Source organism: Mirounga leonina, unplaced genomic scaffold, assembly GCF_011800145.1.
Source record: "Mirounga leonina isolate KUSES-001 unplaced genomic scaffold, KU_Mleo_1.0 Mir_98, whole genome shotgun sequence".
In the NCBI taxonomy this organism is placed as follows: Eukaryota; Metazoa; Chordata; class Mammalia; order Carnivora; family Phocidae; genus Mirounga; species Mirounga leonina.
In genome coordinates this window covers 5,934,579-5,958,941 of record NW_023270921.1, presented here as the reverse complement: position 1 = coordinate 5,958,941, position 24,363 = coordinate 5,934,579, and the positions used below count along the sequence as shown (strand labels likewise).

The window sequence follows — 24,363 nt, the reverse complement described above, 5'->3', positions numbered from 1 at the left end:
ACACCTGCTGATGGGGCCGACTCCGAAGGCCACCCCAGGGAGCAGGGGACACCCTGAGAGTTTAGCAGGGGATTTGGAGTGGGCAAGAGAAGTGAGGCTGGTCAATGAGGAAGATGACAGTGTCTACATTTGTCAAGTTCTTGCCGGAGCCGGGCACTGTGTTGAAGGCTTTGCAAGCATCATCGATTAACCCCCTGCAGCAGGCCAGTGGGTTACCACTGTGGGTAGGAAAGGAGGCTCAGAGAGGCTACCTAATTTGCCCAAAGTTAACACAGCTTATAGGAGGCAGATCTGGGAGGTGAGCCCAGCAAGACTGACTACAGAGCCCATCTTCCCAGCCATTCCACTGAGCTTCCCACGGGGGCATCAGGAGTATGCTGTCAGCGGGCAGAGGGTAGGGCAGCAAGCACTACCTTTCAATTTCCAAGAAAAAAAACTAATCACTGTTGGAAATATGAAAGGAATGTCAGAAATTCGTGAGTCCAGCTATATAAATGAAAACTAGGTTACAGATCTGTTGGATCTCTGGCAATATAAAAAGTCACAAACTGGCAGCTTAGCTCAATGACCACAGACGTGTCAATCTCTACGAGGTGGTGAGACTCTTTCATACCCTGTGACGGCTCTTGAATCTTTCTTTTCCTCTTCGGCTTTGGACTGTTCTTTCTCAGGGCAGCCTTCACTGATGGGAGGAGAGGTTTTATGTGTCCTGTCTCCTGGGTTCTGAGCTGTGATGGTGCCACCTCTCAGGGACTAAAGGCCACCCCAGTGCCCTTATGCAGGTGGGGGCTGGAATCCAGCCTGTGTCCCCCTTGTCTGGCTGCTTAGAGGGCAGCCCTTTTTTTTTTTTTTAAGATTTATTTATTTATTTGAGAGAGAGAGAGATCACGAGCAGGGGGAGGGGGAGAGGGAGAGGGAGAAACGGGCTCCCTGCTCAGTAGGGAGCCGGATGTGGGACTTGATCCAAGGACACTGGGATCATGACCTGAGCAAAAGGCAGAGGCTTACCCGACTGAGCCACCCAGGCTCCCGGAAAGGTTTTTTTTTTAAAACTTTATCTTGATACACTAAGAATGCAAGTTTATTGTAGATCAATGAGAAGACAATTTTTGAAGTATCTTCTATAACCTTGGTACTTAGCGCTAATACTGTATGATACATGTTTCCGTATGACACATGATGTGTCTGTACCTTCTCAAGTGTTTCTCTACATGTTGTCTCAGGTCAGGTTTCTTAGAAGCAGAGCCTAAGGCAGGGATTCAGATGTTTGTGATCTATTGAGCGTGTGCTCCCAGGGGAGACCTGCAAGAGACGGGGTGAAGCAGGATGGAGAACGGGGAAGAATTGACCAAGGATGTGGCCTCAGGTCAAGCCTAAGTTTGACCCGATTCCAGGTGTGTCTACAGGATGCCGTGGGGAGGCCTCTGGAACATAAATCCTGTTTTGGGGGTGTCCCTCCCTAAGACAAGGAGACTGGCCCTTTGCATGGACGCTGACTTCCTAAGTTAGTCCGTCATTGGCTGCAGGCTGCAGGTAACCTCGTATACAAGGCGGCTCAGCAGTAGAGGGTAAATCTCCAGCGAAGGGGAGTAAACGTGAGCTGTTAGTAGCCGCCTCTCGCAGAGGCTGCAGGATGGCTGGCCCGGCTTACAGAAGGAGAGCCGGCCAGGGCACCAATCTAGGGTTGTCAGATTCGGCGTACGGAATATACAGGATGCTCATTTCAAGACACATATACATGTCAAAAACCAAGCATACCTTTGCTTTGAAATGCATTAAAAAATTGAAATAGATGAATAGATAGAGGAATGGTTAGAAATGTAGTAAAACAGGGCGCCTGGGTGGCTCAGTCGGTTAAGCGACTGCCTTTAGCTCAGGTCATGATCCTGGAGTCCCGGGATCGAGTCCCACATCGGGCTCCTTGCTCGGCAGGGAGTCTGCTTCTCCCTCTGCCCTTCCCCCCTCTCATGCTCTCTCTCTCTAATAAATAAATAAATAAATCTTAAAAAAAAATTAAAAAAAAGAAATGTAGTAAAACAAGTATAAGAAAGGATTGATGATAGAACCTAAGTGGTAGGTAGATGGGTGTTCACTTGAGTGTACGTGTGAATTTTTTTATAATGATATGTTGTTTAAAAAATTAAAGCAGGATCATATAATATGTACTCTGATTTTTAGTTTTGCTTTGCAATATATTTAAAACAGGGGCACCTGGCTGGCTCAGTGGGTAGAGCATATGACTCTTGGTCTCAGGGTCAAAAGTTCCAGCCCCACATTGAGTGTCGAGCTTACTTAAGAATAAAATAAAATATATTTAAAATACCAGTCATTTAGAAATACATATCATCATTTAAGAATTAAAAAAATTTTAATTTAAATTTGTGTTCCCGAGGTGCCTGGTTGGTCCAGTCGGTGGAGTGTGTGACTCTTGATCTCAGGGTTGTGAGTTCTAGGCCTGTGTTCAGTGTAGAGATCACTTAAATAAATAAATCTTTTAAAGAAATTTATGTTCCTATCCTCCTCCATCTCTGGTTATCTCTCCCCTGTCCAGTAGTAGATATACTCTGGTATATTTGACGCCTGCCTCTTCAAACTTTACGTGCAGATAGGAGAACCATATGCCATTGAAGGGACTCAATACTGAGTCAGAAATATATGCACATGGCCAGAATTCAAATGGCACTAGGGCTCACAGTGAAAACATAGTCTCACTCACCCACCACTCCTACTCTCTCGATTCCCCTCCCCAAGGTCCCCCAGTGCCCACTTTTTGTATCCTTCCAGAGAGGCTTATGCCATAAACAGGCTTAACTACATCTTTTTTAAGAAGTACCGTGCACACTGTTTTGCACTTTGCTTTTTTGTCAAACAACATAATTCAGAGAAGATTCTGAACCAGGGGATACGTAACTGCCGTATTATTTTAACAGCTGTGGAATCTTCCGTTGTATGACGTATCCTGATTCTCTGAGCACGTACCCCACTCTGTAGCCGTTTTTAGGCTGCGGCTCAGGGAAGGATGTGAAGCTGTCCTGGGAGAAAATGCGGTTGGTTGGCAGGGTACAGCCCCCCAGAGGCAGCCCTGGGCCTTGGGCCCTTCCTTCCAGAATCTCAGGGGGGTAATTTTGGGAGCTCTGGGCTCCTGGGAGTCTTGCCCCTGTTCTTGGTAAGTGGGGTATGAAGAGATGACAGTTTCTCAGCATGCCCAACTCAGGGACTGCGGTCCTCCCACCAACCCCGCTCTCTTATCCACACCTGGATGCACAGCAGGGTTCTTTCCCAGGGCCGGCACTGGGCAAACACCGACTGTGTGCCTCGTGGAATTCTCACAACGAGCCTGCAGGTGCAGGAGTTTCATTCTCATTGTCCAGGCCAGAAAAGAGAGGCTCAGAAAGGTGTAGCACCCAACCTTCCTGAAACCACACAGCTAGCACGTGGTGGAGATCCGAGCCACAGGCTATTTCCACGATGCCAGCCTGCCCAGCAAGGAAGCCGAGGGTTGGAGAAAGGAAGAGGCCAAACTTTGACCAAAGTAGGGAGGGGTCTTCCATCTTTAAACCTGGGCCTCTTTTGATGATGCCCGAGGTCAGTGAGCCATCGTTCACTTGCATTTGTCAAAGCACCTGTTACCTGGCTTGTGCTCAGTGCCTGAGAAATTGGCATGTTGGCTGTTGGAGGGGTGAGGTGAGAGGGCAGGAGGGGGTGGGAAGCAGTGCTTCCGGGTTAACTGGCTGCCTGGGCCCCTCCCACAGTCCGGCTCCACGACAGCATCTCCGAGGAGGGACACCATTACCTGATCTTCGACCTGTGAGTTTGGGCCCACCCCGGGATGTACAAGGGCTCTAGATGCAGCCTGAGCAGGGATGACCTAGCTGAGTCCCTCGGCCTGATTCCCAAATGCCCCCAGGCTGGGCTGAATTCCCTCTCCCGAGATAAAAGTTTCCCGAATGTTGTAGGCCTGCCACCCAAACAGTGCACATGGGTCTCCCTGAAACGCCAACACACACTTGTTCCTTTCGTTGTCTTATTGTTTTGTTTCTATTTGTGGCCAGCGATGCTGGCTTTCCACGTCTAGTGGCAATATAAAGTTTCCTCTGGAGTAATTTTAAAGTTTTGAAAGCCAGTCAGTTGAATGAAAAACAGTAACGAAATGACAGGTAGAAGATAGAAGACGCTGGTCCCATCTGCAAAAAACCGTTAATCATGGGGAGGACTCTGCCTGTGTGGGTACATGGGAAATCTCTGTGCCTTCTGCTCAGTTTTGCTGTGTGCTTCACGTTACTCTAAAATATAAAGTCTATGAAACAAGCAAACAACAACAACAACAAAAACCCCAGCCCTTGGGCTTCCTAATGAACCTCAGTGATATGCTCTGAGTGTCCCACCCCCTGTCCTAACTCCAGCCTGGACCCAGTGGGAGAGAAGGGCAAGTCATGGAGGGAGGGAAGTCAGGGGAAGGGCGGGCTGGGAGCCAGGAAGAGGGCTGCGACAGGAGGCGCCCTGCCCTCGGGGCCCCTGGTGTTCCTCCGTTTGGGCTGAGATTCTGAGGTCCCTGGGTCCCGCCCTTAGCTTCCTGGAGACTCTTCCAGAAGAGGCAGCACCGGGGAACTCTGTGGGAGGGTGACTCTGTGCCTGTCTCCCCAGGGTTACCGGTGGGGAGCTGTTTGAGGACATTGTGGCCCGGGAGTATTACAGTGAGGCTGATGCCAGGTGAGTGCCGGGTGCAGCCTGGCGATGGTGTGGGGGTGGGGGGGGTTGGGGGGGTCGCAGGGCGTCTCCCCCACTGGCTTCCCAGCTCCCTCCCCTCTCTCTCCCCAGTCACTGTATCCAGCAGATCCTAGAGGCCGTGTTGCACTGCCATCAGATGGGTGTGGTGCATCGGGACCTGAAGGTGAGTGACTCATCCGAGGGTGCGGCGCCCCCGGGAGCCCGGGGGACTATCAGAATCCCTTTAATTCCCCTGAGTTGGGCTGGGTGGGGAATAATCACCCCACTGTTCAGATGAGGAAACTGGGCGCATGGAGAAGTATCTAGGCTTGGGATCCAGTCTCCTGATACCCCGGCCCACCTGCTTTGGGCCAGACCAGGTAAGCTGTCGTTAGGCCACCCAGGCTGGCCCTGGCGGCGTCCAGGTCCCGGCCAGGCCACTCTCTAGCTGCAGGGCCTCAGCTTCCTCACGGTGGGTTGCCATGGCAACCTCTGCTCGGGGTTGCTGATTCTGTCAAAGGCGACAGCACAGCGCCTGGTGCACAGAAACATTGCGTTTCTTGTTTCTGGGTCGCTGGCAGATGCGGGGAGAAGAAACACAGGCCTTGGGGCTCCTGGAGTCCCTCCTCTTCCCGCCTGAAGGAGAAGAACAGGCCTAGGCAGATGTGTGATCTAGGGTTGGTGCCAGCCACGTAGCCTGATCAGCACAGACTCCTAGCTCCCCTCTGCCGAGCCTCAAGGCATCGAGGCCGGTAGCTCATAACACTGCCCCCTGATTTTCAGAGCAGCGAACAGAGGCCTACAGACTCTAAGGGACTCGCCCAAGACTATGCTGTTCAGTTGTACCCGAGCTAGGATGGAGCCCTGGCCTTCTGACCCCAGCCCCTGGGCCTGCGGCGGTCTGGGCCAAAAAGCCACTCAGTGCAGTTCCTGCTCTTGTAGGAGCCCCTTCTAGGTGCCTTTGAACCTCTGCTTTTTGGCCTTCAGTGACTCTGAACTCACTTCTCACGGGGAAGCCCCTTGAGCCACTGGGAATATCTCCTTCCATCTTTCCTGCTGTGGCCTGTGAGCCCCAGTTCTGCCCTTTGGGGCCACACAGATCAAGCCTCCAGCCCGGGCCCCAGAGGCACTTGTGGTACCTCCCCAGTCTTCTGCAGGCCGTTCTCCTCCATCCTCACCGGACGGGCCCTCCAGGCCCTCCTCAGCCTGGACAGCCTCTCTGGGCATGCTCCCTGGGCATCGTCCAGGAGGTCCAGGTCCCTCTCTGGGATGCAGTGCTCTGTCCAGAAGCCCTGTCTACCTCCGACTCTCACAGGGGAGCTCCCTATGGCTCAGTCTAGACCCACAGGCAAGTGTGCACTCCAGGAGGGTCCTGGCCAGACGGCGGGGCAGTTCTCCCAGAGGGCCTGTTCCCATTATAGCTACAGCCCCTGCATGTGAGGAGACAGGAGGACAGGCAGCACAAATTTAGGCCACTCTGGATAGATTAATTAGCGGCATATTCATCAAATCAGGGCAGGACGGCTACCAAGACCCAGGACTCATTGGGAACGCAGTCCCCAGAGGATAAAAGAGGCCTTCAAGAGGGGCAGAAGGAGCTATATTTGTTTGGGTCCCGCCTAGCTTCGGGCAGTGAAAGGTCAGAGGTGGGACCCTCTCGGAAGTCCTGGTGGGGAAGGGGGTCAGAGGAAACCGGCCGTCTCCAGGGACACAGAGCCCGTGCCCCCACCCCACCCCAAGCAGAGAATGTGAGTGCTAATGCTCATCACGCATGTGCCGTGGGCCACTGCCAAGTGCTCTACGTGGATTATCACGACTGATCCGTACGCCACCCCATGAGGTGGGCTCTATCCATTTTTCTGAGAGGAGACTAAAGCTCGGAGAAGTGAAATGGCTTGGGGCGCCTGGGGGGCTCAATCGTTAAGCGTCTGCCTTTGGCCCGGGTCATGATCCCAGGGTCCTGGGATCGAGCCCCACATCAGGCTCCCTGCTCAGTAGGAAGCCTGCTTCTCCCTCTCCCACTCCCCCTGCTTGTGTTCCCTCTCACTGTCTCTCTCTGTCAAATAAATAAATAAATAAAATCTTAAAAAAAAAAAAAAAGAAGTAAAATGGCTTGCCCAAGTTCCATAGCATAGAAGTGGCAGAGCTGGGTCAGAGGCGAGGGCCATCCAACTGCAGAATTCATTTCAAACCCCCTCTGGTCTGTGTGGGGGGATTTCCTGTTCTCCACACCCAGCAGAAGACAGCAGACAGAGATTCTGGTTCTGTGTCTTATCAGCTGTGTGACCTTGGTCAAGTCACTTAACTTCTCTGAGCCTTGGTTTCCTCATCTTTATCTGTATGACAAATACTTATGAAGTGTGCTATGTGCTGCCCCCTGCCTTAGGTGCTGGTGATATAGTGGTGGACTGACAGCTAAGGAGCTCACTGTCTATAGAGGGGACAGATAATGAATAAGTACATAGACAGATGGGGGAAAAAATGACAAATTGTGGTGATGTCTGTGAAGGTAGCAACAAGTTGCTAAGACAGAGGATACCTGGGGGCTCCTCCTTTAGATAGTCATGGAGGGATTCTTTGAGGGGGTGACACAAAGGTGAGAGCGGATGAAGAGAAGAGGCCAGCTCTGTGAAGCTTGGAGAAGGAGCAAATCAGACGAGGGGAATAGGGAGTGCAAAGGCCCTGAGGTGCGAACAAGCGTGACTGTTTCAGGGCACGTAGGAAGGCCGCTGTGGAGAAAGGGAATAATAATGCCTGCCCCAAAGGTTGTTGAGGTGATAAGCGAGATGATATATGCGCAACACTTAGCCCGATGGCTGGCACATAGTAGGGGCACAATGAATATCTCTCCTTTTTCCTTATGTGGTGGTGGCTGTCTCCCCAACTCCCTGCGCTTGCGTCAGCCTCAGCCCCAAACCCTGAGGAGAAGCGAAGGAGGGGACGGGTGGTGGAGAAAGGATCTTCCTGTTGCCGAAGACAGAGGTCTTGCCCTAGGGTAGTCCCCTCTCTGGGGGCTGGAGTGCAGGGTCCTGTGGCTGGGACTGGAGGTGGGGACAGGGCACTCTGGATTGCCCAGCTGCTCCTCGTATAGGCTCAGGCTCCCTGGAGGTGAGGCTCTGAATCTGCTCACTGTCCTCTGGCTCTTTCTTCCCCCATTTCACTCTTCTCTCTGGTCCTGGGAAGCCGGAGAATCTGTTGTTGGCCTCCAAGCTCAAGGGCGCTGCGGTGAAGCTGGCGGACTTTGGTCTGGCCATAGAGGTGGAAGGGGAGCAGCAAGCATGGTTCGGTGAGTGGGGGCAGGGGGTGGCAGGGGTGTGGGGGGCCAGCCTTGTGTTGACACACTGGCCTCTAGGAGCCCCCTGCCCAAGCAGGGGCAGGCGGGAGATTGCCATTGCACCAGCCAGAGCTCCGGGAGCAGAGGTCCCACCGCACGGCCTCTGGTCAGTGGGCGTTGCCCATCCTGTCCCCATAGAGGTCAGGTGCAGGGACGTGGTTATCCTTAAAACAGTACATGGCTTCTCCACATGCACACACACTGCGACTGTTGGCTGGGGGCTTCTGTGGCTTCCAGAGCTGATTATCCCGACTTTATGAACAAGGAACAGAGACTGAGAAACTTGGAAGAGTTCATGGGGAGGTAAAAGGGGCAGAGTCTGGATTTAAGCTCAGATGATAGAGCGTGCTCAGAGGTTTTGGCATAATTGAGGGCTTTCAGCTAGCTGGGGAACCTTTTCAGTGGGCACTATTGATCAGTGGTTAAGAGTCAGAGCTCTGAGTTCAAGTTCCGACTCTGCCACTTAGGAGGTATGTGATGTTTCAGCTTGCTGAGCCTTCCTTTCCTCATCTGTAAAAAGGGGGTGATGAGAGCATGGTGCTCAGCGCTGTGTGAGGAGTCAGTGAGACCAGGTGTGGAAGTGCTCGGCCCAAGGCTGAGCACACACGCTCAATAAATAGTAACTGTTCTTATGATTCCTTGTTCAAGTACTTGGGGTGCCTGTTTATTTCAAGCGATTCTTCCCACACTGCTGGGAGGTGGTAAAGGGAGGAATCCCTAATCTCTCATTTGATGGATGAGGGAACTGAGGCCTCGAAGGAAGAGAGACCCACCAAGGGACTTAGGGCAAAACCAGAGTTGGGGACAGGCCTCCTACTAGCCCAGGACCAGCTCCCAGAAGGGTGGGGAGTGGGCAAGGGTTCAGCTCTGCCTTCAGCTGACACGGCAAGGACATTTTGTCTAGAGTGCCACCAGGAGGGCTGTTAGTGTGTGACGCTGAGGCAGGACCCCACGGGAGGGACTCTGGGATTGCCCAAAGACTTCTGCCATAGGCTCTGGAGTGGGGGTGGTGACAGGTGCCCTGTGCACTTGTCCACCCTGATCTAGAGGCTTTGCTGCCCTCCACCCACTCTTGGGGGCGGGGCATGTGTTCCCCATCTCCAGGGAAACCTCATCCCACTTCCAGCAGGACCTTGCCCTGGGTTGCTTACGTGCCAACCTCTGTGTGTGTGTCTGCCCGTCTGTGTGTCTGGGGAGCAGGGTTCGCAGGGACGCCGGGATACCTCTCCCCGGAAGTGCTGCGGAAGGACCCGTATGGGAAGCCTGTGGACCTGTGGGCCTGTGGTGAGTCCATCCCAAAGCCCTCTCATCCCCCTGGGCGCCTACCCCTCAGGTGCCCTCTCCTTTCCCATCCGTCCCCTCTTCATCGCTCCTCCTCACAGGGGGGTGAGGCTTCTCCTGGTCCTCTCCCCAGGGGTCATCCTGTACATCCTGCTGGTTGGGTATCCCCCATTCTGGGATGAGGACCAGCACCGCCTGTACCAACAGATCAAAGCCGGCGCCTATGATGTGAGTGTCCCTCCTCTCTCCAGCCTCCCTGCCATCCCCTGAGTCCCTTCCAGTGAAAGCCAGCACCCAGCGAGCTCAGAGACCTGAGGTGCCTCCCTCCCGCCCTCCCACCCTCCCAACCCACTTAGGCCCCCTGCCACTCCTTAGTTGTGGGCGGGTGGAGCTTGAGGACTGACCATGCGCGGCCCCGGAGGTCAGAAAAGTAGGCCCCAGAAGCTAAAGACTCTCACCCTCTCTCTCTCTCTCTTGCAAATAATAATGCACACACAAATAATAATAATAGCTAACATAGCACTCTTCTAAATGCTTTATATATTATTAGAGCTCATCCTCATACCCATCTAGGACATAGGTATGATTATTATCCCCATTTTACAGATAGGGAAGCTGAGGCACAGAGAGGTTAAATAACTGTCCTCACTGCATAGCTAAGAAATGGTAGAGCTGGGTTTTGAACCCAGGCAGTTTGGCTCTTAGAGTCTGTGCTTCTAATGACCAAGCTCTTCTGCTTTTCAATAAGGCTGATTCTATCACGCCACGTGCTATGTGTTTTGTATCATATTTAATCCTCACAACATCTCTAGAGGCAGCTAGAGGGTCACATGTCTTGCCCAAAGTCACACAGCCCAGGAGGCAGAGCCAGGACTTGGACCCAGCCTTCTGATTCTGAAGTCTGGCCCTAATCACTGGCCTCCTGCTCCCCAGATAAGGCACAGTGTCAGAAAAACAGAGGAAGGCCTCCTTTCCCTCTGGCCCCTGCTCTCACTTGTCCTGGGGACCAAGGACCCTGCCCCTCTTCTGGTTCCAGAGGGGTCCCTGCATTGAGGATCCCAGCTCCTCCTGGTTGTGGATGCCCAGTGGATGGACAGTAGGACCCCTGCCTGCTCCCCTGCCAGTCAGGGGCTGGGGGATCGCAGGGGTGGCCTGGGGTAGGCTGGGCAAACCTGGCCCCTCTGCCCCTTCCAGTTCCCGTCACCAGAATGGGACACTGTTACCCCAGAAGCCAAGGATCTGATCAATAAGATGCTGACCATCAACCCATCCAAACGCATCACGGCCGCTGAGGCCCTCAAGCACCCCTGGATTTCGGTGAGCTTTCCCCCGCAGGGCCCTTCTTTCCAGGAGGCTCTCTCGGCTTCAGGGTCCAGACCCCCATGGAGTCCTGGCCCTGCCCCTGGCCCATCAGACCCAGCATAGGATCAAGGGGGCTTCATCCAGAGACGCTGCCCTGCCGCGGTGCTCCAGGGAAAGTGGAAATGGGAGGTGTTCTGTGTTGGCATCACGACGAAAATGGGAGGTGTTCTGTGTTGGCATCACGACGAGGGGTAGTACTAGCATGGGATATCTGGTGCCAGGGATGCTAAGCACCTACAGCATTTACAACGTCCCCTAGAACAAAGCTTTGTTCCCCGAAAGATGCCAACCACATCTCCACAAGATGCCCCGCTGAAGGGCCTTTGGGCGGGCCTGCCTCCCACTCACAGACCTCTCCCTACTTCCTCCAGCACCGCTCCACTGTGGCCTCCTGCATGCACAGACAGGAGACCGTGGACTGCCTAAAGAAGTTCAATGCCAGGAGAAAACTGAAGGTAACAGGTCCTCCCCCTCCGTAGCCCCCGGACATGGAGTAGCTTGGTTGGGTCTCTGCAGAGGCCAAGAGCCTCACTCATGAGTTCTCTCCTTCACTGAGTCAACAAGCATGTGCTGAGCACCTACTGTTTGGGCTGGGGAGTGAGCAGGTGGAAAGGACAGACAAGGACCTGGGACAGTAAGAGGGAGTGGTGAGTGCTGGGACGGGGCACACCCCGAGGCCGGGGGTGACCATAGCAGGGCCTTGAACCAGGTCCGGAAGGACCAAGGAAGCACTCCAGGAAGCCTTGCTGGGCAAGCAGCATTTAGCTGGACGCCGCAAAGGATAAGCAGGTATTAGCTGCACAGAGTGGACAGACGTTCCAGACAGAGAGAAAGCTCATGCCTAAGTCTGGAAGCATGAGCGTGACCCCGTAGGGGGACTGTAAGTGCTTCGGCGTGGCTGGCAAGAGGGTCTAGGGGCTGAGATGGAGCTGGGCAGGAGACCAGTGTTGGTGAGAGGCCCTGCTGCCGAGCGCTGGAGAAGACAAGCCAAGAGAGTGGACAGGGGCCCAGAGGAAGCCACAGTGGGACCCAGGTGGGCCAGGAGCTGCCAGCCTCGTGAGCAAGGGGTGTGTGCTCCCAGGCTGTAATAGCTGCTGACCTAGACCTTGCCAGGGACCCCATGAACAGGTAGGAAGAGTAACTGAGGAGTACCCAGCCTGCTGGAACAGAGAAGTCATCAGAACGCTGAGTGACAGATGCTGAGGCCCCAGCTCCTTCGGAAACTCCCCACCAACTGCTCCCAGGCCTGACGTGGTGGCCCAGGAAGGGGACATGGGCCAAAGGGGTGGCCAGGCCAGCATGATGCCAGGAGAACTAAGTCCCACCCCCACCCCCCACCGGGAGTGGTCACAGAGGAAATCTCAGAGAGGGTCCAGGTCAGAGAGCGTCAGAACCAGGAGAGCCAACCCCTAGGCCCCTTGTTGAGACAGGAGAGTTTCTCTAGGTCACCCCTCCTCGGCTGTGAGCCCGGGAGCCCTGGGAAAGATGAACTAGTGATGAAGCAAGGTACTGAGCGCCCTGGTGGAGGGTGAAGGGGGCCCAGGAGGGCAGGGTCTATTGTCCTTGGCCTTCAGGAGTCCCCACTGACAGGTGTCCCCGAGCCCTTCCACCACCTCTGGCCAGGACAGTGGAACCTATTAATATCTGCTGCTAGGATGGCCCTGTTCTAGGAGCTGTGCCAGCTAAGGCCCAGCTCACCCCGACTTCCCCAGGGAGGCAGGGATGGTCTCCTGGCTGTGGGGTGAGGGCAAATGGAGGGGCAAGGCAGAAAGCTTTGGCTTTGTGTCTGAAGACAGCGCCTGCCTCCCCTCCCCCCTCCCATCCCATTTCTCTGTCTCTCCTCTCCCCCCCTCACCTCCGACCTTCTGTCTCCCACACCCCCTCCTTATCTTTGCAGGGAGCCATCCTCACCACTATGCTGGCTACCAGGAACTTCTCTGGTAGGTGGTGGGACCGCAAAGTCCCAAATACACCCTGCACAGGTCTGTTGGGAGCATTGTCCTGTCGGATATCCGTGGGGCCTCAGGCCAGGGGCCTGCTGAGAGTGAGGGCTACAGAGGACCCTAAGACTGGGGGCTTAAGTCACCTGCACCCAGAAGTGGCTGGAGCCGAAAGGCCAGCAAGCGAAAGGCCTATGAGGAAGGGTTAGAGGTTGAGTCTGGCTCCCAGCCTCACAGCAGTGCTGGGGTTCTCAGGTTGGGCCAGCCTGAGCGGGGAGGCCTCCCGAATATTGGGGTATAGGTCCAGGCAGGACTGAACCAGGCCCAGGGAATAGCAACATTCCCGTTCCCCGCCAGTACTGAGCCCCGTGCTAAGCAGTCCCCATGCTTTCGCTCAGGTGGCCTTCGTGACAAGGCAGTGGGGGCTGTGGCTAGGCAGAGAGAGGCAGAGCCTGCTTTTAGTGCAGCTTTGAGCCACCCCAGAGCAAGTGCCCTTAACCAAGATGGGTCAGCAGGGAGCCAGGGAGCCAGCCTTTGGCCTGGGCCGGAGCCGGCTGGTTAAGGCGGGGAGTACACAACGACCTGCAGCATGCAGCCCCAAAGAGAAAAGGAAAGGATAAGTGTCAGGGCTTAGCAAGAAGCTCCCCTTGGCACACTGGAGAGCACCCAGGCCAGCGCCTGCCAGGGGCTCCTCTCTGGGGAGACCGGACAGCTGACAGGGCCGCGGAGCAGATACAGCAAAGCTCACCCGAGGGGCCCTCTGACTGGGGCCGGCCAGGCAGGCCTGCTGCGGACACGTGGCTGGCTCCACGGCAAGGGGTCGGCTCTGGCAAGCCATAGCTCTGACTTTGCCGAGAGGCCACTGCCCATTTAACCAGCCTGAAGAAGGAGACCCAGAGGTGGGAAAACTCGGGAACTTCTGATGTGGGCTTGCCCCAGGGCACAGAACTGCCTTCCCACTCTCTCCCCAGACAAGGATTCTGCAGTTCCTCAAACTGAAAGATGAGCCACCCGGACAGTCAGAGTCTTTTTTTAACCTCTGAAGTGCCCCTAGAAACTCTAGTCCAGAGCTCACAAAATGGTGCCCGTGGGTCAGTTCCCATCTCTTGACGGGCTTATAGGACCAGTGGTGTTTTAAAACATAAAACAGTGGGGTTTTTGAAAAGAGTTTCCAGCAATTAAAAATGAGGAGATTTCACAGAACAACACAAATTTCTGTCTTTTCTTGAAAATCAGAACGTGTGACCTCATGGGACCCTCAGTCCTGTGGTCGTGGGCTGGAGCTGAGAGGGACCCCTTGAAGCTGGAGGGGCGACCATTCCCCTGTTCCACTGCACACCCCAGCCCAGCCCATGAGCTCATAGAGGATGGACAGCCACTCCTCTCAGCTTCGGGATCCAGAGGCACTCACCCCTGCATTTACTCTGCAAGAGGGAAACTTGCCTAGAAGGGGTCGCAGGTGGACTTGTAAGAGGGACTGGGAGGCTGGGCCAGCATGAGCCTGTCCCTCTGAGCCTCTGGGGTGTCCGTGTCCCGAGCCGCCCCCCTTCCCAGGCTCGCCATCCCCAGGCACCATGAGAAGGACTTACAGTGGCTACCATTTACTGAGCATCTATTGCATACAGGTCAAGTGCTATGCTAAGTGCTTTAGCGATCTCCTGTCTCCTTTAACGTAAGGCATCTGTTTGAGGTCGGAAGCAGCCAGATACCAGGTCGGGCAGGGCTGGGCATTCATGCCAATTCCTGGCTGCGTCCTCACCAAGGGCTCTGGCCAGGAGGCAAGGAGGGAGGGAAAGAGGACTGGCAGAGGTGGGGCCTCCCTAAGAGCCGTTGCTCTGCTTTTCCCAGCCACCATGGACACCGCCAGGCCTAGCATGGGGCTCCAGAGTTGGAGGGTAGGGAGGCCTCTGTAGGGGATGGGCGCTCTGGCAGGGGTGGGCCCCCAGAGTGGGGCATCTGCTTCTTCTCACCGGCAAAACAAGGCTCGCAGCTGTCCGGAGTGAGTAGGCAGGGCTGACACATGACCTCGGCAGCAGCATGGGGCTAAAATTAGAGCGGGCCGGGTGGGGGTGGGGGGGGGGAGGGAGCGGCCAGCCCTGGGCCAGGCAGCCAGGCCTCCAGGTTGGCCACCACCAGCACGGTGGTGACTGGGATCCAGAGGGAATCCCCAGGCTGAAACAGCAACCCCACGGGCCTGGGACGCGTGGGTCACCTCCTGCAACCCATGGAGCCAGAGGGGAACACTCGAGATTGCTGAGGACGGGGGAGCCCAGGCCCCCTTCGCGGGCCACCGGCAGTCCAGGCCCCAAGGAGGAAGGAGGAGCAGAAGGAGGAGGTGTCCCCCAGATCACTGAGCCGGCTCCGTGCCCTCCGCCTGCCCACGGATGTTGCTGTTCCTCACCCTGTGGGCCTTGGTGCCCTGCCTGGTGTTGGTAACCCTCTACTTTTTCTCCTCCGCAGGAGGGAAGAGTGGAGGAAACAAGAAGAATGATGGTGTGAAGGTAAGCCCCCGGGAGCCTGGCAGGGCCTGCATCTGGCAGCCTTTCCGCCGACAGGGCCTGGCTTTCAGGGCTGGGGCGAGACTCAGGCCTTGCTGACGGTGTTCTGGGCAGATGTGGTCACTCGTGCAGTTGGGCTGTCCCCAGGATTGGTGGGGGCGGGGGGGGAGGGGGAGAGGCAGGTGGCCTGGAGTTGGGGGGGGGGGCGCCACAAGGAAAGGAGCAGGTCTGAAGGAGATTTCTGTGGTTCTCTGGGATGGGAGGACTGGAAAGTGAGAAGGTACAAAGAAGAGACAGAGCTGATCATGAGGGGTGACCTCCTCCTTCCCGAGTGTGGGCTGGCTGGAATGGGCCCCTGACCCAGTGTGCACCCCAGTCCAACCCACAAAGCCCATGAAGGATGGATAGCCACCCCTCTTGGCTTTGGGATCCAGAGGCACCTACCCCTGTCAAGGCTGGCCAGTTCGGTGCCAAGAATCCCCTCCTCCCCTGACCCAGGCCTGTCCTCCATCCCCACCCCTGATGCCCGAGCTACTTCTTTCCACATCCCGCTGACCCCTCCTTCCCTCCTCTCTCTTCTCCCTCTGCTCTCTGGGGCCTGGCCCCCCTCTCTGCGGCTCCCTTCTCCCCTGCCACTGGCTTGCCTTGTGGGTTCTCCTCTCTTGAGACCCTGCCTTTTTCTGGGCTCAGAGCCCTGCCTGGCCAGGACCCCAGGGCTGGGCTGTGCCCAGGACCCTGGATGGTGTGGGATACAGTCCAAACACAGCCACCCAGGTGGGCTGGTAGCTTCATGGCTTCATGTAGCAGTATTTATGGTCTCAGGCCACTGGCTTTGGTTTGAGGGTTGCATGGGAGGAGATCTGGGCTGGCTGGCTGAGGCCAGGATTTGGGCCTCTCTGCTGCATTGAGCCCTCTGGGGGCTTGAATTTCCTCATAGGTACAATGGGTGGGGTGGGAGGGGTGTGGACTCCATGATTTCCAAGATTTTAGCTTTAAAAACAGAAAAGAAAAGAAAAGAAAAGAAAAAGGCAACAAAACCCTATCTAATCACTTTTCCTTCTCATCTTGAGTACTTGAGGAACACATAATTATCTGGTTATCAGCCAAAGTCAGTGGTTTTCAAACTGAACTTCTTGGAGCCTGAAGGTTTTGGGGAGGCACCCTTAGCAGCAGATGGGGTAGAGTGGGATAGTAAGGGGGAGGCTGAGCAGAGAAGGTTCTGGGCTTCTCGTGCCCACTATAGCCAGAACAGCTCCGTGTAACAGACATCGCAGTGGTTAAGGGAGCCAGGCTGGACTTAGCAGCTGGAAACCTCGTCTGAGTATCTGAATCCCTTGAGCCTGTGTTTCCTCATCCGGGCAATGAGGGTAAAAGGGATTCCCACCTCCCAGGGCTGCTTGTGAGGATGAAGGAAGATAATGGGTGTTGAGGATTTAGCTGGCACGGGATACATGCTCATGAGATGCTAGCCAGTATTATGTTTTCTAGATTAGACTTGCAAGTAAGATTTCTCTTGAAAACAAAGTTTGATCAAGGAAGTATTTGGAAACACAGATCTAAAGCCAACCCAATTGATAAAGTTAACACCCGCTTATCCCAAATGCTATGACGGCATCCAGAATTGAGTTCCGGCTTACTTGCTGTTTTGGGTTATCCATGAATCAAACTCTCTCCCCTCTCTAATTGGAAAGGGTAATGGGGGGATGTGCGATTTGGGGGTGGCCCAGTTTGGAGCAGCTGGGGCCCTCTCGGCCATAGCGTGGAGACACTGGGGATGCTGGGTTCCCTGGAAAAAATCATAATTGGGAGATACAGGGCAGAGGCCACCGGGGCCAGTGGGCTGTGGCCCAGGTCAGTGGAGGAGGAGGGGGCAGACAGAGGGCTACCCCGTCTGCTTGGCTCTTCGCTTGGCCCTGGCAAAGGGCTGACACAGAGCCACGGGTGTGAGGTCAGGGCCTCCCTCAGGCTGGGTCTTGGGACGAAGCTTTCTTCTGGCTCCTCTCCAGGCGAGGCCAGGAGGCAGAGGCTGTCTGAGGTCAAGAACATCGCGGAACATGGTGGCCAGTCACTGCAGGGCTTACCAGTGGGCACGGCTGAAGAAAAAGCCACTCCTTCCTGTAGCGGCAGGATGGACCCTGAGTGACTTCTCAGGGTGGCTCGGGTGTGGATGAAGAGAGACCCAAAGGCTATTCCTGGCCAGACTGTCTCTTTGTAGCTCAGCTTCCTGCCCCTTTTGGGGGTGGAGAAGGAGAAAAGTCCAGCTGGAAGATGAGAGTAACCAGGGGACCTGCCCGGGATTTGGGGAGCCGGCCTGGGGTCCAGTCATGTGTTTCACTACGAGTGATGCTGGACCCCAAGTCAAGAAGCTGTGGTTTTGCCGGGCCCCATCATCCCCCCCTTTGGAGACTTGTGTCATCAGTTCTGCCGTCCATGCAAGGGGGGGAAGGGCAGGTGGGGCCAACGAGAGGCTTGCACCAGACTGGGCCTTGGGGAATCACACCATGAGCTCCTTTAAGCAACACATGTTCAGCCCCAGTGGGGAAGTACGTATTCTTCTTACAACGTGGTCCCTGGAGAAACCACCACGTTCATCGGAGGCTTAGTTGGAGGGAAGATGGGCTGGCTGGAGAACAGAGATACTGTACTTTATGGGCTTGTAGGGGCTTCTCGAGGCTAATGTTGACCCTACCTTATTTCTACCATCTTTGCTAGCCTTAGAACCATGCTTCTACACGTGGTTCTGACAGATGTGACTCTACTCGTGGTGAGAGACCCTGGTCAGTACGGGGTTATTATTAGTACCGTCATCATTTGTGATCCAGGAAAATCGAGTCTTTCTGTTCCCGAGGAGTGCTGACCCCCCACGCCCCGCCACCGCTAAGCCTCCTCTTCTATGAGGAGCGGCCGACTGCTCCCACCCCTCAGCCCCACTCACTGCCCCCTGTTCGTGTCCCATCCGTGCCATCGTGACTGCTCTCCCCCATGTCCCATCCTGTCACTGTATGTCCGACTCTGATGCAGTCTCTGCTCTGTGTTCCCTCCTCGTGTCCCGCCTGGAACCCTGGCCCCCGTGTTCCTCAGGTTTCTGCTGACGGCGAGCTGAGAGGGCCTGTCCCCTCCCATGTACACCGTGCCTGGCCGGGCTCTGGCCAGAAGTGAGGCCGACCCTAGGGCCTGGCTGCAGGCTGCTGGCTGTGGGAATCCCACTATCTACCCAGCTGGGGCGGAGGCAGGGACCATGAGCCTTTACGCCGGGTGATGCCCAGTCATCCACTTCTGCCACGTCTGTGGGGACCCTGGAAGGACAGCACAGGATCCTGGGCTCCAGGCCCTCAGAGGCTCCTGGATCTTGGAGTCAGAAAGCCCAGAATTAGACCTAAGGATCCTCAGAGAATAGCCAGTGCCTCCCTCAGGGCAAAGGCCCACCCTGAGGGCATCTCAAGTCCTTCCCTGCACACACCGCCACCCACCGCCCCATAGCACAGCAAGGAGAACAGCCTCCAGGCCTCTCAGATGGAAGCGCGTCCGGGAAGGACAAGCCGAGGCAGAGCGGTCAGGCTGCGGGGTCTGGAGACCTGGACAGAGGAGAAAGTCTACATTCAGGGGTTCTAGCGTCCACTCTGCTACCAGCCAGATGAGAGACCTCGGGTGGGTCACTGTCCGTCTCTGGGCCCCGGCTTCCCATCCATGCAATGCAAGTGTTAGACCTGCAGCCTTCCCTGAATGCGAGTCTTTACGACTCCTGGCTTAGAGTGAGAGAACGAAAGGACAATGTGTCCTCCTCTCTCTTTCTCCCCTTTCCTTGCTTCCACGGCCAATAATACGAGTGAAGCTGCAAATCCTCCAAAAGCTGGACTAGGAGGGATGGCAGGGCTCAGCTGTGCGTCTGGCCGTGCCTCAGTTTCTCTGTCAACATAAGGGAGCTGAACAGGCCTGTTGCTGGGAAGCTGGGACCACAAGCAGGATTTCAAAGGCCACTTAGAGGACTGGTTTCCATAGCCGGGCCTGCTTTGAAGTTACCTGGGGATACTGTTTAAAATGCAGATACCCAGGCCCCTCCCCAGACCTAGTTATTGAACTCCTTGAGGGGGCCTTCTTATGTTTCTTTTGGACAGGTTTCCCAAGTGACTCTGACACTCAACCAAACCAGGGGTGGGGTTCTTTTAGTAGAGACACACGGGGAGGCTAGGAGGAGGCACTGGGCCTCATCTCCAGACCTGAGCACCCTTTTGTCCTGCAAGAGCTTTGGCTTCCAGAGGCCTCAGGCAATTGGCATCCAAGGCCCAGGGTTTGTTGCCCCCATCAGAGCTTGGTGTAGAGGGAGGCCTGGTCCAAGGGAGGCTTGGGCCGGAGCTTGCTGGTTGGATGGTGAGCCCCAGGTGGCTGTGCATGAGGCCCCCAGGAGCTTCAGGCTGACAGAGGACTGGCCCTGCTGGGCAGTTCTTGCTCGTGGCCCTGACTTCTTGCCCCAATGTCATGCTGGCAAGGGACCGTAGAGGATGACCCTGAGGCCCATCATCCTTCCAAACCTCCCCTGTCGTTCGTTTCTTTGCTCCCTGCTGTTTCTCTGCTCCCTGCCGTTTTCACTCTGTGTCTTTTCCTGTCCCATCTCTTCTCCTTGTTTTTCCAGAAAAGAAAGTCCAGTTCCAGCGTTCAGTTAATGGTGAGTGTCTGCCGTCTCCCAAACGCCGGTAAATGCTGGGCCTCGAACCCTCGCTCCTGCCTCCCTCCTGCAGGCTGCACTGGGAACCCGGGGCGGGGAGAGGGTGCTCAGGGCGTGCTTGGTACGTGTGCCTTGTGTGACAATCTGTGTGTTGCGTGTGTGTGTTGTTTGCGTGTTTCTGTTGACACCTCCAACTCCATGGCCCAGACCAGCCGCCTGGCCGTAGACCTGAGAACCCCCTCAGGTATGAAGGGTGATTTGAACCCCATCCCACGTCCAGCCCTTGGCTTCTTGCTTCTCCCCGCCCTCTGCTCTAGATCTCATCTCAGGGCTTGGTTTGTGCCGGTTGCGGCGCGGGGGGGCTTGGTTTGGCCAAAGGAGTGGGCGCCAGAGAGGCCCTTCTTGAACTTCTCGATGCTCCCCAGGGCCTGCCGGTGGCAGAGGGGCCACCAGCCCCTGTCTCTGTCTAGGGGTTCCAGTGGTGGCATGGTGGCCCACATCCCTCTTCTTCTGATTCCATGGCTGTCTCCAGCAGTTGTGTGGTTTTTCTCCCCCTGAAAAGCCCAGCCTCTCTCACACTGGGCCTCCCCACCTCTCTCTCTTCCTCTCCTGCCAGTGTGTGTATTTCTTCCCCATTCTGTGGCCACCATGAGCCTCTCTGCTCTTCCACACCCCCTCTTTGCTCCCTCAAGCAGATAGGGCCGGGGAGCCCTCCCAGCCCTCCCAGAAAGGCCAGGGTTCTCCTCGCATCCACCCCTTCATCCACGCCCCCTGCCACCAGCCACCTGCTCAGCTGGGCCCTTCCCCTCCTTAGGCTCGGAAATCTGGCAGGGTTTTCAGGGCAGCATCTGGATGGCAGAGCCGGGGGTGCTTACAGAAACCGGGCCGCAGCATCAGGCAGCCGGGGGGCAGCCCCCCACGGGCCGAGCCTCTTCCTGCTCGCCAGCTGGGCCTCACCGCCTCCCGTGTTCTCTTTGGCAGGAATCTTCAGAGAGTACCAACACCACCATCGAGGATGAAGACACCAAAGGTAGGGGGGGCCTTGCCTTCAGCGTCTGGGCCCCCCGGGCCTCCCGGCAGGCCCCCTTCACTGACAGCCCTGGCCTGAAAGGGCCCCAGGGCCGACCTTGTGTTCTGCTCCTCCACAGACAACCTGACCGTAGCCCCTTGCAGACTGGGCAGTGCTACCGCAGGCACTGTGTCCCGCGCAAGGCACTCAGTCCCTCGGCGGTACGCAGACGGACTGTTCTTCCTGTAGGGGTTGTGTGCGTAGTTTAGTACGTTTTAGGGGGAAAAATTAACTTCTTCAGGTCACAATGTATCATGGTGGCGTACATTTTCTTTTTGAATTTTTTTTAAAAAAATGAGTTGATTTTAGGGGCGCCTGGCCGGCTCCGTCGGTGGAGCGTGCGACTCTTGATCTTGGGGTCGTGAGTTCAAGCCCCACGCTGGGCGTAGAGCTTACTTTAAAAATGAAGAAATAAATAAATAATAAACATGCATTGATTCTAAAAACATGAAGTGAGAAGAGGAAGGGAAGGGAAAGCAAAAATTCAGAAAATTCAGGTGACAAGAAACATTGCCTAAGACCAACCCCCCAAAGGCAGGTGGCTGACAGTCTCCACAAGCCTTCAGATGGAGGAAGGAGCAAAACCCCAGAGAACTGTGACCGGCTTAGTGAGAGGGGAGCCAATAAGGACGATAATCGTGGCCGCCCTGCGCAGGGCACTTGCTGCGTGCTAGACCCGGTCCAAGTGCCTTACATTTACCTGAGCTGTGAGCTGGGCACTGTGGTCCAGCCCATTCTACAGCCTGGGAAACAGAGGTTGGGTAAATTGGCCCAAGGTCCCCTAGCTCCTAAGGGTGGAATTAGGATTTGAACCCCGGGCAATGTGGCTCCAGGGCCCCGCCTCGTAACCGTGGCTCGAAGGCTCGGTGCGTGGCAAGCGTGCTTGGAGTTGGAGGAGGAAGGATGAGTGTCACCTTCTGCTCGGGGGACCCACATCCTTGGACGAGTTAGCGAAGTCCTGCTGTCCTGCCCGCCCCCGCCGTCCTCGGGGCCCGGGTTCTCGCACTCCGTGCATGTCAGAGACCCCCGGGAGTCTCTGCACCGTAGAAGCGCACCACTGACCTGGAGAGACTGCAGCTCTACCAGGGTGTACGTTTTTCCGTTTAGATACTGGCCCCTAAAAGAGTACAGTGAAGGGGCAAAGGGCATTTTATGATGTGACAAACATTTTTGCACAGTTGCGTTTCCACACGTAAAGGCAGTTTGGCACACTGAGCACCATGACTACCTCCCGCCTCCACCCGGGTGCCTTGGAAGATCAGCCCCACCCTGTGGGTCCCTGTGTGGTCTTTCCCAGTCGGGCCGTGGGGGCGGTCACTTCATCACCACAGCCTGGCGCTGGAGCAGATCAGTCTTCCACCATGGCGCTAGGGATGACCTTTAAAAACCAATGATCTTGTAGAAAAACTCCCCACTGGGGGCAAGTGTACATTCTAAGTCCCTCAGGTGTGTTTTCCAACCACATCCCCAGCCCTGTCGCTGCGGACTCTGATTCCATAGGTTTGTGGTGGGCCAAGACATGGCATTTCCAAGACTGTCCCCACATTTGAGGCTCGCTGTGCTAATGATAAGAGGCACCGGATTTTGAAAAACCCTTACGGCCTCATAGTGCTGGTCTTGGAGCAGACAGGGATCATAGAGGTGAACTGGCTCTGTGCTTCTTCACGGCAGTCCATTTGCTAGGTGACTTTGGACAACTTACTCAACCTCTCTGAGTCTCAGTTTTCCTTCGGTAAAGGGTTGATGATAATACTATCAATCTCAGAGGATTGCTGTGCGGATGAAACGGGAGGCTGTGTATAAAGTGATTTCACAGTGTTTGGCACTGGTAATGGTTTGATAAATTTTAATTTCTTTTTTTTCAAACTGGAGCTTATGGCTGAATGACAGGAAGCCACATGAAATTTTCTTGGAGAATCAGCTTTACTCAAAGATTGTTTTAAGACAGATATTTCTATGTTAGAAATATTTGGAAAGGAATGCAAAATTTGTATGTGTTATAAATGTAAATGTGACCCATCGAAGACATTTTCCACCTGGGGTAATGGCTCTGGGTGGTATCCCTGAGGCCCCACATTTGCTGCCATTAGACTCTGCTCTAGAGAGATCGGGATGGGAAAATTTGTGGAGTCTTAAATTTTAGTTCCCCCTTTTACAGAGGGGCATCTGAGGCCCAGAGAGAAAGGGCACGTCCAGGTTATTAATGGCAGAATTAGAGCCCCGTTCTCTGCCTCAGTTTCCCACATGTAAAAGGCTATGTCTGATAGAAGAGACGCTGGCTCAGCCAGGAGCTTCTCCCTGTGTTTGGCAGGAGAGAGGAGCCCTGTGCCTCCCCCAGCTTCTTCAGGCCTCAGAGAAAGTTTAAAAAAAAAAACCATTTTCTGGTGTTAATTTGTTAAGTCTTCTCACTAAGTGAGAAAAGCAGCTGGTGGGGTAGATTCTGACCTAACATTAAAGTTAATTAGAAATGTCATCCTCCAGGGAACATTTTCCCCTGAGCAAAGAAAGAGACATTAATATTTCAGAGCACCTCAGGCTTAATGCACAGGCCTCTGGCCCTCTGAGCTGCGCGGACGGGACTCTGCCAGGCTTCCTTCCTACTTCCCTACCTCCTACTGGTCAGTTCCGTGAAAAATTAATTTCCTCCCCAACCCAAAGAGCTTCCTCAGAATCTAGACAGAGACCTTCTGGGAAATACCAGCCAGGAATGCTGATCCCATCTGAGCCTCAGCATGCTGTGTGACCTTCGGAGAGTGCCTTAACCTCTCTGGGGCCTCAGCTTTCCCACCTGAATGAGAGCACTCCTGGATGGCAGATGAGAAATGCCAGAGGTTGCTGCTGAGAAGCTGCTGAATGAATCTCTCACAGCAACAGGACTGCTGAGGACATGGAAGGGACCCAAAACCAGAGTGAGTTTCTCTAGATCTAAGAAGCACCAGATTCCCAGATCTTCTGTGCTAGAGATGAAGCTACTAGGGAGATTTCTGCTCACTAGCTTTCCACTGTTGGCAAACTTGATGTCCTGAGTGTCTAGAGGCACAGCCAAGTCAGGCATTGTCCCTGGATGCATTAATAGAGGTATAGTGTCCAGAATTAGGGAGGGGATAGAGTTCTGCCCCAGACCTGATATTCTGCAATATTCAAGCCACATTGAGGATTGTGTGCTAACACTCAGGAAGGCCTTTAAGCAGCTCAAGGACCCTCAAAGAGTGGATGGCCAGCTTAACTCAGATCCTGCAAACCCTATCCTCGAGGCTTTCAGCCCTGGAAAGAGAAGACTATTAGAGGGGGAGGGCACTGGGTCTGGGCAAGCAGGTGCACACTTTGGGGCCCCAGAAAGCAAGGGGCTTTCAGGGGGGAGAGTCTGACTTTAAAGAAGAAGGAGGTGGGTGCAAAGGGAGAGATGCCTGACAGTGTGTCAGGCTTCCTGGCAGGCTGCAAGCCCCAAAGTTCCAACCAAGATGGAAGCATCCATCACATCTCAGGCTGCTGGGAAGCATCCATGCCCT

At 55.1% G+C, this 24,363-nt stretch overlaps 1 protein-coding gene across 1 annotated transcript in view; it reads left to right on the top strand.

Annotated features, from left to right (window-relative positions):
• Nucleotides 1–24,363, top strand: part of LOC118006598 (calcium/calmodulin-dependent protein kinase type II subunit alpha) — a 59,071-nt gene that overhangs the window by 24,656 nt on the left and 10,052 nt on the right. The window contains exons 4-15 of the mRNA XM_034999310.1: nucleotides 3,753–3,807; nucleotides 4,645–4,710; nucleotides 4,819–4,891; nucleotides 7,891–7,993; nucleotides 9,242–9,325; nucleotides 9,456–9,550; nucleotides 10,517–10,639; nucleotides 11,056–11,139; nucleotides 12,582–12,624; nucleotides 15,085–15,125; nucleotides 19,753–19,785; nucleotides 20,767–20,815. Of these exons, the coding sequence (XP_034855201.1) occupies nucleotides 3,753–3,807; nucleotides 4,645–4,710; nucleotides 4,819–4,891; nucleotides 7,891–7,993; nucleotides 9,242–9,325; nucleotides 9,456–9,550; nucleotides 10,517–10,639; nucleotides 11,056–11,139; nucleotides 12,582–12,624; nucleotides 15,085–15,125; nucleotides 19,753–19,785; nucleotides 20,767–20,815 (849 nt within the window). The remainder of the gene's footprint in view (nucleotides 1–3,752; nucleotides 3,808–4,644; nucleotides 4,711–4,818; nucleotides 4,892–7,890; nucleotides 7,994–9,241; nucleotides 9,326–9,455; nucleotides 9,551–10,516; nucleotides 10,640–11,055; nucleotides 11,140–12,581; nucleotides 12,625–15,084; nucleotides 15,126–19,752; nucleotides 19,786–20,766; nucleotides 20,816–24,363) is intronic.